Raw genomic sequence first — 13,494 nt, forward strand, 5'->3', positions numbered from 1 at the left:
ACAGGGAACAGAGCAGCCTTTCTCTCAGAGGCCTCCTGAAGATGGAGCTTGTCCTGCAAGAACCACTGACGCAGAAGACAAGTCTAGAAACGATTTTCAGCCCCACTGAGGATTTTGCCAATTCTGCTCGTTTTTAGTCAAGCTCAGAGGCCAGAGCTGAATTTAGAATAAGTACCATAACAAGAGCTCTTTTTGAGGGAACACAGAGGCTGCCAGAATTTTCCAAAAAGCCCTACGAATCTATGTTAGTGCGTTTGCTGTCAGAGACAACAAAGATGAAAATGTCAGCATAAGGCTGTCTCTACACTGATTTAGTCTTACAATTTTTTTGGAAAATAAGATTTGAACTTAGAAGAAACAAATCTATTACATATATATATGTATCATGGACTCACCTGCTCCCTTTCTACCCTCCTCTTTTCCTCCCTCTGCTCTTCTTCTCTCTTCCTCTTCCTTACGTCTCCTCTCCATTTCTTCCAGACGTCTTTTTTCTTCCTGTTCCCTCCGCCTTTGCTCACGCTCCTGTTGCCTCCGAGCTTCCCGTTCTCTTCTTTGTTGCTACAAAAAGGGAAAAGAAACCACAAAGTTTTACTTTTGTTGTTATCAAAGAAAGAGGTGGGGTTATTTTCAACTGAGAAGAGAGGGATTCACCAGGACTGGCAAGCTCTGCAAGTGAGTGACAAAACATTTTATGCAGGCGTTCCATCAGGAAACTAACTTGTACCTAGCACACAACTATTTCTAAAAACATCACTTTCTCTCTTGTTTATTTCATGAACACACAAAATCATGTACTATACCCTTGACAACCAAGGTGTGGAAGCTCACCTCTACTCATCAAAACAAAGAGAGGCTTTGTGAAAATGAAACCTCGGTGTTTGAGTAACTGTTGAATTCATGTATAAATCAGAGGGACAATTTTCTTGACTTCTACACCTTATCCACATGTCACCAGAAGGAAATTATTGGCCCCACTGAATCAGCTAAAACTCAAACGACAACTGTCTGAGCTGTTGGTAAGCAGCTTCTCTCGTAACGACCAGCTCATAGTCTGCGAAGAATTTGGTGGTGTTGGATCAACAATCAAGCTCAATTTAATGCACTGCCCAAAACTTTGCCCAACAGGGAATGGAAGGCTGACCAACAGCACCTCAGCCCCTCCCAGAACATCAAAAGCACCTACACGTAAAAGAGACAAAGGAGCTGAGCTAAGCCTTTATGCTTACACAGATAAGCTTCCACACATAACCCAAATGCAAACTGGTGCTCATATGTCTGCTGAAATCTGAAAAGAACATGGAAAACAGCTCTAAAAAGCATGAACCAACTCATTTATGTCCAGATAGAACCATGTATAACGTTCAGAGAAGACATTTCAAATGCCTGTGCAGTCGTGACCAACTCTTCCTGCACTTCTACAGAAGCATCCAGTTAGTCCACCTACCCTGAAATCCCAGGCAGCCTCCCACAACTGCCTAAGTGTCAAAAGAGCCAGCTGTCTCCCATTCAACCATCTCTCTACTTTTGCTTTCATTATAGATTTCTACAATATGCTAAAAATCACAGAAGACATTTAAACAAAAAATTAAAAATCATACTCAGATTTAATCCCAAATGAAAGAACACAATGAAAAACTACATTTGTTAGTCCTTTTTACCTTTAAATTAATACAATCACCAATTCTTTTGTTGAAGCGAAGCTGCCATGGATTTGCAGGTTTAAGACACTCCAAATAGTCTTGCAAGAGCACTCAGATTACGATTTTATTGGGGTGCCTAAATCCATGGTTACTGGTGCGGATTTCAGAGGTGTGCTCACTGAATGAGCAAAGGCCAAATTTTGCTCCCTGTGTTACTTTATGGGACGAACTTGCCCTGCTCAGGATGACAACCTGCATGCCTATGAAGTAACTGAAAGTTCAACAGCTTTTTCTGTCTTCTGGAATCAACACTGATACAACTCACACAAGTTAGGAATTGGTAATACTTAAATAAAAAGGGCTGCTTTATGACTTTCTTGAACTAGGTGCTCTTTTGGATCATACACACTCTGCTTGAAGACTACTGTTCATATACACCCTCTCTGTAACTGTGACACCTTCCTTCCTTGCCCCTGAAGTCAGCCTGGGTTCGCCATCACCTCCCTGTGCCACAAGACACAAGTTTTCTTCTCCCCCATGTTTCCTGAATCTTCTCAGAGAAAAAAAAAATAATAATAAAAAAAGCTTCCTTGCTCTGACTTCTCTCCTAAGTAAACACGTCTACCAGCCTTTTCTCTCTTGTTTAAGCACGCTCTCTTCAATGAACGTTGATACAAAAATAGCAGAAGTGCTGCAAGGCAGCGAGGAACACAGCGCATTTCATGGGTTTCGCTGCTCCACCTCCTTCCTTTCTATAAGCTCTTTAAAAGGATTAAGCAGGCACTTTTATTTCTGAATATAAACAGCTGTGTCAAACAATTTCTATATTTAAGTCAATATATTCAGGTGCCTCTTGGCTAATCAAGTCTGACAGGCTCTTTGTTTAAGAAAACTAAGATGTGAAGTACAATAATTCTGTCGCCCTGAGGATGCAAGAGAAAACACACTGCTGGCTGGTTAATATGCACATTCATCAGCTCAAACACTTCTTAAACATACGAAGCCTGTCTGTCTGACAACATTGTGTTGACACTGTCAAGTGGATGCACTGCAAATCTTGTGATGGCATCAGCCTTGTTACGAGGAAGATGGGAAGAGTTTAGGTCTTTTGGATGAAACAAATTCATCACTTCTTGAACCAAGGGAGAAGTAGTCAGCAATAAATATAAATAACTGAACTTAATAATATAAAAATACGTTACAAATTGGCTAAGAGAGAGCTGATTTCCCATGGCATCGCGAAAAAATATCAGTTGTTAAAAGACGAGATCTTTAAACAAGCCTTGAATAAGACTGCTAGCTCAGCACCTGCAGGAGATATTTATTATCCAGCAAATGATAAAATAAAAAGATTCTCTGCCACCAGTGTGTGGTTAAGTCAAATCTCCAAATCACAAACGTGCTATTGTCCAGGCGCCAAAGTACACAGAGAGATGGGGTTTCTCTGCATGGCTTCCAGCTTCCCGACAGAAACCCACCAGCCCCTTGCCAAGGGAGTGGAAGGCAAGGCACCTGGCACTGCATCAGCCCATGCAAGCACCCTCATGACCTGCTTCTTCCCAGCCCCAGCTGCAGGAGAACAGGTCCACTTCCTTTGGACACTGCCTTGAAACCTGAGCATCGAACGACTGGCTGTTAATGAAGTGGAATTTATGTTTAACAAGCAAGGGAAAGGAAACCTAGGGTGACAAGCATCTCTCAGGTCCTACTCTACCTTCTGTCAAAAGCAAGGGCAAAGCTTGTTAGCTGCAAGCTGTCGTTGACCCAAGCTGAAAACCACTACAATTTTTTAGGCTGAATTAAAACCAGTTTAAGTTCTGTTTATAGAGACTGGATTTCTGACTTTAATAAGTCTGGTTGCTGTAATTCTTATCACGCAATACAAAAAAGTCCTGGAGTAAAACACAGTTTCTGTACCTAACCAACAGACAGCAAATAGAGATCTGGATTCTCTGAAACGATGGATGCACATACAGATCTTCTTTAGTTGGATAGGGTATTACCAACTTACTTATACGTGTCAGATGAAAAGCTTATTTTCAAAGAGGTAACTGGTACCCAGAAGGTGAGGGCAGGAACTCTTTAAAGCAATTTCAGAGATGCCAAAACAGAATTTTGACAGAAACCCACGCAAGCCTCAAATTTCTGCACTTCACAAAACATTACTATACCAACAAGGGAAAAAAAATATAGAAAATATAGTGTAAATACTCTGCCTCCTTATCTGGCTTCAGGGTGCATTAAAGATGTTCTCATAATGGTGCCCTGCACCTCCAAACTGGAAGACCATGCAGTGGAGCACGATTTACCAGGAGGGGGCAATGCAAGTTCACACGCAATTGGTATAGACCAACACATCCAGGACCCAGTTCAGACAGCAAATTGCCTAAGATGAATGTAGACCACCCGAATTTTGTATTCATAAAATAGTAGTGCTCTCCCTTATACTCAGTTGAAGGCTGATAAATACCTGCATTTATGATTTCTTGCACAAAGAACTAGGTAGGCTGCTATCAGCTTAGGAAGAGGATTATTAAGACTGATAATGAGACTTTTATTTTGCCCACAGTGGAGATAAAGTCAGGAGTAGAACTTCTTACTCAGAACCAGTCCAAACTGCAGGCTATTTAAATGAAGTAGATATGAATAATCTGTAAAAGAAACAAACCCCGACAGAAATCACCTGCGGGTACACGTACATTAGCATCTCGGTTCAAATCAGGAATGCTCGTTTGAAGTGAATCATCCAATCATCTCCTCTTACCAGGTTTTGTTTCGTATTTTAAAGAGGTTTCACAGTGCCAACCACTCCTTTTGGATGAAATTAAAAAGGCAGATGCGCTCCAACCGCAGGCAGGCAGGCAGTCTAGACCTCGGCTAATCCAAAGCAACTCCTCCTGTCTCCAAACACATGCAGTGAAGTCTTTGGGTCCTCAGCACTCTAATTGCTGTGCTGTAAATCAAAATCTGTTTCTACTGGACTGTACTGCTTGCCAACGGAGCTATACCCTATCCCCTCAAAAACATCCATCTTAGGTTCTCATAACCAGATAAATCACTTAATCAGGTTGTCCAAAACTGCAGAGGTCCACAAAGAATGGGATTCCACCACAGCTAGTTCTGCATTTGTCAAACCAGACTCAGTTTTGCAAGGTAAAACTCAAATGCCTCTCCCCATGCATCACACTGAGCAATGGTGCCTCCATGATGCTGAACAGAAACACGGGCACCTGTTAGGACAGCCTAGATCAGCTCAGATCTCTGCTTTTAACCATCTAAGTACTCGTGTGTCATAGAGCTGAGAGTTATGCAATGAATCCTTATGCTCATTTTTAAAGGAGGTTGGGGAGGAGCAAGAGCAATCCCCTTTCCAAAACGTTTCGAGTAATTTCCTGCACTTTGACCCTGTATGATTTCCACCTCCTAAGCCATACACAAATTATAAGGTCCCTGCAACAACGACTTCCAAAAGTCACCTATACGCCTTTTAAAAAGTGATCTTTTTCTCTTATACTGCTGAGAATTATATTTGGCAGATGTCCTAAGCACCGTTCCTGTTGCAGTCTTAGTCAAAACTGTCTAGGCTCTGGGCCAGCATTGTAAGAACAAGCCCTCAATTTTAATTTAGGAACTGGGGGGGGGGGGGGGGGGGGAGGGGGACAAGCAACTTGTCCAAGGAGATTATCTAATGCACAAAATTCTTCCCAAAGAACGTCAAATAGGTATACCAAAATACACACTTACTGTATACAGGCAAAAATGAAAAGAAAGCAATGCTTGGTAAAAATATCAACAAACCTGTGAAAAACCAAAGATTCAATGCCCGATGCTAATCTTAACTCACATTACCAAGCTTCTCATTGTTTACGAGCCTCATCAAAACAGTGGGTGAGTTAAGGACAGAGTGACAACATTTCAATATTTTGGCCTTCAATTGTGTCACAACACTGATGTTTATCTAAATACGTGTCTACCACCCTTCCCCCATCTGAAAGTGCTTGTTTTGGCTGTTGCTTTGTTAGGAATCACTGGGGACCACACATTTTTCCAGCAGAAGATCCAACAAATTGAGTTGTTGGTTTTTTTTTAAGCTCACTGTGAACCTTCATTTAATTCACTTTAAGGACAATATTCACCAGCACCACCTGCAAAAGGAAACCTTTACAGCTTGTCATTCATATTTATGTTTCTAAGTGAACCAGGCAGAGGTTATAGACTCAATAAAAGATAATAGCTTTTCTCTTTCAAACTCTACATGGTTTACTGTGTAACCTTATTCAGTAATACATCAACCTACATTACACGCTGCCTTGGGGTTGCAAAAGTTGTTAGTTCTGCCTTGTATTTTAAAAAGCAGCAGGACTGTTTTAAACGACTGTTTTCAGGTACCTGCCTTTTCTTTCAATTGCTCATTGAATTGTGAGTTCTGCAACATCCCAAAAAACTTTCAACCCTGTGCAGCAAAGAGGGATGTTGCTTAATTTCCATTATTAGCAGCAGTATCTCCTTTATTTGAAAAAGAAACTACTAAAGTTAAATGACCTAGATAATTTAATTGTAATTGCCTTCCTCACCGAAGAAGTACCCTTGCAGAACCCTGGAATTTATGGAGGCATTTAAAAGACCTTGTTGACTACGCTAAAGTTGATATCTCAACTTTCGCCCACTTTTTTTTGACAATATTAATAAAAAAAAAAAAATATTTTCACATTGGCTCCTTGTTCTCTCTTCCTAGCATCTTTTTATGATCTGCTCCCCCTGCAACATCGCTACGGAGCCAGAGTCTAAAAACAGCTGGATGAGCAATGATGTTTATCTTGGCAATCTCAGAAGGGTGGGGAAGAAACAGAGGAGAAAGGGAGTTTATAAGCCTCCCCCTTGTCCCTCCTCCTGGTTCTATCTGTGGCTGAGCGTTTGCTTACCAGCCCCTTCTTACAACAGCACTAAATGCACTGGCACATTGCAGAGGAGGGATAAGGAGCATAGCGTGACCTGGAAAGCTATTTGGAATTTTCTGTTATTTGTTATGCAAACACGTCACGTGAAATTTGAAGTCAGGATGCAAATCAACATTTGGTCCTGGTTGCCTCCTCGTTAAACATTACAAGGATTTGGAAAACCAAACTGGGTGTAGTTTTTCCACCATTGCTAAGTGAGCGCTAGAAACAGCGACTCAAACAAGAGGTCCTTTAAGGACGACTGGAATCTGACCCTGCACTTCCTGAGGAGCCAGATGATTGGTTTCACTGCAGCTCTCATACCCAGCCTGGGCTAAGGAACCGTTCTGAAAGTTCTGAAGCTCATAGTGAATATTCTACTATGTAGATATAAACATGCACAAGAGCTTAGGAGGTGAAAAATAGGACAGAACAGTATTTTATATCTCCATTTCCCCTTTGTTTTTCAGACTGTATACTGCACACCTACCATATCACAAGTGTGATTTAGTTATTAATAATTTTTGTACAATTATAATTTCAGCACTGATTCTAAATCATATTTATAATTCTGTGTGGCTTTTAGTCATCATGGTACTATGTGTGAGAGGAGTAAGACATGAAAAAAAAAAAGCTCTCTGCCTACCAGGAATGAGTGCCAAACACAGATGTTTGAGAAAGCTTTAAAGTGAAATTCTGAGCATGTCACATCCCCCCAAAAATCATCTTGAGGCACTGCCCAATTAAAAAACTAAAAATAAAAATCCATAGGGGAATAATTAATGTCTCTCATTCTCCACAGCTACCTAAAGCCTAGACATGTTGTCTCTTCTTTGGAACAGAGACCAAGCTTTCCCCCAGGTCCCTTCAAACAACTAGGCTTTGGCTTCTGTTGCCTCCACAGGAGCTGCTGGATATTCAGTGCTTCGGAAGACTGCTCATATTCAAGTAGCCAAACATGGATTTAAGTGTTGTGCTCTACATTTGTCAGTGGATTTGCACGTGTTGTTTTCCTTCCTGAGGTGTGCGGGAGCTACAGAGAACCCTTTCTAAATGGGCGTGGGGATGGGAAACACAAGTGGAAGAGGGGCTCTTGGCGCCGAGCACCAGCCTCCTGTCTCTACCTCTTCCAGCCGTCTCCTTTGCTCCTTTTGCTGCTCGATGCGCTTCTGCCTCTCTGCCAGCAGCTGCCTCTTGTACTCCTCCTGCTCACGGAGCTGCTGCTCCTGCAGCAGCTGCTGCCTCCGAAGGGCCTCGGACCGTTCCTTGTTTTCCTGCTGCAGCCTCAGGAAATCACGTCGGAGGGTTGATTCTCCAGGCACATTGACAATGGAACTGCAACAAAAGGAAGTTGAAGCCTCCCATACAATGAAGCCTGATGGGCCATTAAATACCTTTTCCAAAGCAGGGGAACATTAATAAAATATATCACGACGTTAAATTTTAATCTCATTTCTCTCAGAATGAAGGCACTGGATGCACATCAAATACACACTCGCAGTGGAAGGCGTGAAATGAGGCCAAGCAAAATAAGGACCAACCCTGACATTTTGGAGCCCCTGACCAGTCACATTTGCCATAAATCTCCTTCCATTCAGAGCTCTCTGGCTCTAAGCCACGTGAGAGGGAGCTTTAAAACCTTTAGCAGTCATAGAAGAGGTATTCAAACCCTCCGGGTGGTTTGTGTGGCTTGTGCACACACTTAAGAGAAGACAGAAATTTAGTGTGCTCCTGATTTATGGTCATGGGCTTCAGACTTACTTGGCATGAACTGCCCAGAGCCCTCCGAACAGCAATTATTACCTTGGCTCTCCTTCTTGTTCAGGCACTTCCTCCTCTTCTTCCTCACTTCCACTATATTCATACTCCGTCTCATCTAACAGGAAAGAAACAATGGTCCAGGTAGTGCTTATCTTTAATCTGAGGACAGTGGGGACTGGCAGCAGCACCTTAGTGAACCAGTTCCTGTCCCCTTCAGTGAGAAGATCCATCTGAGACCCCAGGATTCATCCTGCATATACAAAGCCCATCCTCCCACATGTGTAAAGCAGCGCAGTGCTTTGCGGTGGATTTTCAGCACGTTTCCTGAATGGCACCAAGTTTGATTTCTAAGACAAGACACCTGGAAAACCTTGGCACCACCTGAATAAAGAGTACAGGCTGCCCAAGACATTCGCTTCATAGGTCTTGTGATGTGTTATTTCCTGTGAGTCTGATTTATGGCATCATTCCAGGAATGAACCTACTACAAAGCAAAAAAGGGCAAGGCATCTATGCCAACATCCTCCTTACTACTGTTTAACACTCACATGGAAGAGGCATAGCCTAGATGAGAGTAAATTTAAATTCTCTGAAAGTATGACACTTGAAACTGATGTTTTCTCCGTAGATGGAGAGAATAAAACCTAGAAGTCTGCTGATAGTCAACCCATGAATTAAAAAAGAACCTCTCAAGGGTATGGGTTGTTTGGAGCTTTTCTAAGGGTAGGGATTTTGAACAAAAAGCAGGACAGAAATGCCTATTTTTAATAAGCTGCAAGACTGGATTTTTAGAAGCTGCATACCTTTTTCTCCTCTCTTCTTCCTGGTCCTGTCTATATGGTCCTTAAGCTGGATTCGAACTTGCCTTTCATTTGGTTGGTCACGTATAAACGGATGTTTCAACAGTTGTTCTGTAGAAGGTCTCTGCATGTAATTCTTCACTAGACAGCCTTCTATAAAGCTGAAAAACTTTTTTGACCTGAGAAAAGAGGAAGGAGGGGGAACAAAACTTAAGTTCATAGCTAGAACTCAGCTCAAACAATTTTCTTCTGTTCTCCCCCAAAGCCTAATTCCTGTGAATTCCTTAATTCCTTCCACAGAGCATCATGTCCCAGAGGATGGTACAAGTGCTGTCTGAAAGTGTGCACCTAAAACAGAGCTGAGCGTCCTCCAGCTGAACATCAGGCTAGCTGGACACGGGGTGATGCTGACATACCTGCAGCGCTTTGGCACAGCCCTGCAGTAATGTGCCCTCTTTCACGGCCATAATTGCCCTGAAAGGCAGGATGTATTAGCGAAAGCAGATCATGCAAACCCAGCTCTGCTGCTTCTGGGCCAGCGCTGGCTTGCAGCCAGCTTGCTTGGAGCACAGGCAGGGCAGCTCTGGTGTGTCTCCACCTGCCCATGCTATCGAAGGGCATGTCTACTTCAGACGAGCCAAGAGGAAAGCTGCAAGAGCTGCTGCCAATGTTTCACCAATGCAAGAAGCACCACACTGCTTTTCCGTGCACCTGGGCTCACTGAGATAGGCCTGTGAGAGCTTACGATTATTTTAATTTCCACCTTAAGAGCCAGACAAATAAATCCTCAGAGAACAACAGGCGGGTGTTGAACATCGTTGGCTGTTCAACACCAGCGTGTGGGGTCAAATTCTCACTGGCACAATTTGAAGGGCATAAACGCAACTGAGCTCCTCCTGCACACCACGTAAAGTGACAGGGTATGGCAGTTTGTCAAACTGGAGCACCGTCTTTCTAAATTTGCACTTAATTTGGACTCTTGCAAGAGGACCTCTCCAGACAGAAGTCACCAAACGAGCTGCCTTGCAAAATGCCCATCATGAAAATATCCACGACCGTATTTTTCATCATTTGGCCAATTTGCTCATAAACCACCACTGACTACACTAAATAAAAACATTTGAATCACTTTTTGCCTGTTTGGTGCTCTCAGACTGCTCCTGTGCCTGGGCAGCAAACACTTCCATTAAATGGTTAAATGCAAAACCAACAACGGTTTCCACGCATCCCTTCACTCTCCTGATGTCATCCAGGAGGCTCAACTGAAGGGAACCTCGCTGCTTTCTGTTATTCCTCACACCTCGAATGTTATGAATCCAAATAGAAAGGTTCATGAAACGTTCATGCAAATACTGTATATGCATCCCTATCCCTTTAACACATGCAGAAAGCACATACGAGAGAGGGAGAGGGATGCCCTGACAAGGACAAGTTCACAGATAAGTCAACCCAGGCAAAGACCAAGCCCAGCAAGCAAGCCAAGTCTGTATTATGTTGGTTTTGACGAGGCAGTCAAGTCACTTCAGTATTTTGACAGGATCACAGCATCCCGCTATCACATCCAATCTATACAAAACCTCTTTCTAGGGAGTTTTTTTCATTTCATACGTGCCAGTCATAACCAGTAACTGTGAGGAAATCCTCCGATACTAATGGATTCCTCTCAGCTGGCAAGAAGCACACACTCAATTTCAATCGTTTACAATAATTATAGTAAAAGCCTTCATTAGTTTTAATAGCTCCTTTCAACTTAGCAACTAGAACACCATAGCACTGCTCTGCTTCTGTGTTATGATACATCTGAGAAAACATACTGCATATTAAGAGTGCTGCGGGAGTTAATTTTTTAAAATATGGTTCCATTTGTCACCTTAATACAGATGCTGCTCTGCCAAGAAAAGAAGAAGCTTGGTTTTTGTTTTTGCAGAATTCGAGATGCAGTTTCTCTGGGACAAACAGAACTAAATAAACAAGGCACGCTTTTTATTTTATGCTTCGATTCCGTAGCACAGGAGATAACAACAAATGGTTTTAGCTAACAAGTCTCCACAATTCTGTGGACGCGGTAACAGAACGGCATGCAGTGAGACAGAAGAAAACATCTCGCCACAAGAGGAGTTACAAACCAGAGGCAATTATTACGTACCATTTCTTGGATTTTAACCGTGGGGGAGGGTTTCTGGGTATCAGAAAGAGCGCCCTCATGGGATGCATGTCACAAAGCGCTGGAGGAAAGAAAACAACAGTGAACAGAAGCATGGAGACATTGGCTTAGCTGCTCCCTGTCAATACCATGGCTTCAGCTTCCACAAACATTCCTGCCATCCCCACCACACACGCAGCAGACACAGGAGATGGAATTAGACAGAGCAGACACGGAACAGGGAAGGAGGATGCCCAAGAAAGGACACTAGAAGCAAATCCTCCATTTTTATTATCTTTCTATGCCTAACCCCTTGCACCATCCGTCTCAGGCTCAATAACCTCTGCAGGCAGAGGTAATGCTTTCCACACAGCAGAAATTCAGGAGAAAGAGAGTGAAGTGACAGGGATCCAGGATTCAGAGATAAGGGGCCACAACTTTGGTGAAGAAGCTCCTTGGATGCCTGTGGATGCCATCGGACCACCAAGCTTAGAGATGGGCTTTTCAGCTGCCTCTTGGGGAAAAGGCAGACCCCACATACCAGTGGACAAAACAAGGCAAGTGCTGATTAGAATTTACATTGCATCTTTGCTTACTTCTCAAACACCCCTCTTGTGATTTTATGTGATGAGGGGCCAAGCTCTGCTTCAGTTTGGAAGTGAAAAAAATATTCTTGTCCAATTCCAGGCTTACAAAACCCGCTGAAAGAGCTTTTAACTGACAGCCACCCAGGCAACCTAGGGCTCTGAACAAGAAGGTAAAGCAAAAAGGAGGTCAAGTGGTAGCTCAAATGCTGTTAACACAAGGCTGGCTGAGGTGTCCTGGGAGCAGCTCTCCTACGGGCATTCATGCAAATGTGCAATTAGGAAGGAAAAAACAACAAAAAAAATCAGACCTCCTACAACATGAACCAAAACAAGAGTGTGTTGCTTCATTTTATAAATTTTGCATTAATAACAACAACAATCTGGCAGAGGTTATAATGAAATGACCATTTTTTTTAGTTAGTAAAATGTCAGTGTGTCATTTCACCTTCATCATCTCAAAGACAGAGGTTTCAAGCTGGGATTCTGTGATTACATGTGGTGTGGTGGTGGTGTTTGTTTACATGTAAAAAATATATATATTTATATTGTATTTCACTCTTCAGTACCTTAGGCTGCCAGTTTTAAATCCCAATCTCCATCTGGGAGTGGGAGTAAAAATATTTGCCAGTATACTGAGGACTTCCATAGAAATTACCATTAAAAATAAAAACATCAGGCCTTCTTTCTTTTTAAATCCCTCTGTGCTCCTTGCAGATATTTGCTGATTGCCTTGATGTTCAGAAGGAATAAAGATACGAAGGGAAAATAAGCCACCACAAGTTGTGCATGCTTCTCTCTCAAAAATACCCACGTCAACTCCTGAGTGCTCTCAGGCAGTGAGCATTAAGTTCAGCGCTCTGTGCTGACGGTGGATTTACACTTTAAGTCATGTCACTTTTAAGGAAGATCAACACCACCCACCGATGAGTTGAAACAAAAGGAGAAGCAATGCTAGCATTACCCACCCTGCTGGAAAGGCGACACAGCAAAGATTGCTACAGGCGCTTTTTTCATTAAGGTCGAATTTCTCCAGGCCCCACTGCACCTCTCCCCAGCTGAGGTTTCAACATCCCAGGCCAGCCCCTGCACAAACTGGGCCACGCTTCCAAAAGACAATATACTACCCATAGGAAGGAAGTCTGACGCTTGATTACCTTCCAAATATTCCTGCTATAGAAATTAAATTACTGCAGTCTGCACTGTAGTGCTTATCCTATCCTATCTTTATCAGAAGTGTTGCTATTTGGGGAATTTTGTATTTATAGGGCAGGCAAAACCAAAGAGAACAGAAATAACATGAGGACACTTTCAGAAACCTCAAAACTAGGCTTAGATTACGAGCAGCATCTCCTAAGTATACGTTTCAGCCTTAATCAGCCCGCTGGAAAAGCACACGTATCACTTACGGGGAGCTCCTTCTGCCATCTCGATGGCTGTAATGCCGCAGGACCAGAGGTCGCTCTGCACAAAAAGAGACAAGGACCATATGTTAGGAGGTAGATTTACCCGTTCAGACGGTAAGAACACCATTTGCAGAGGCATTGTAGGTGAAATTGTAATGAAATACCAAGGCTATTTAAATAATGTAAGTTGCTTTTTTCTTGAAGGGTTTCCTAAAATGCTGTT

At 42.7% G+C, this 13,494-nt stretch overlaps 1 protein-coding gene across 1 annotated transcript in view; it reads right to left on the reverse strand.

Annotated features, from left to right (window-relative positions):
• Nucleotides 1–13,494, reverse strand: part of MAP4K4 (mitogen-activated protein kinase kinase kinase kinase 4) — a 136,390-nt gene that overhangs the window by 35,532 nt on the left and 87,364 nt on the right. The window contains 7 exon segments of the mRNA XM_084526747.1: nt 396–425; nt 427–558; nt 7,702–7,912; nt 8,381–8,453; nt 9,142–9,317; nt 11,285–11,363; nt 13,275–13,329. Coding sequence (XP_084382873.1) covers nt 396–425; nt 427–558; nt 7,702–7,912; nt 8,381–8,453; nt 9,142–9,317; nt 11,285–11,363; nt 13,275–13,329 — 756 coding nt within the window.

This window comes from Aythya ferina (assembly GCF_964211825.1).
Source record: "Aythya ferina genome assembly, chromosome: 1".
NCBI classification, from domain to species: Eukaryota; Metazoa; Chordata; class Aves; order Anseriformes; family Anatidae; genus Aythya; species Aythya ferina.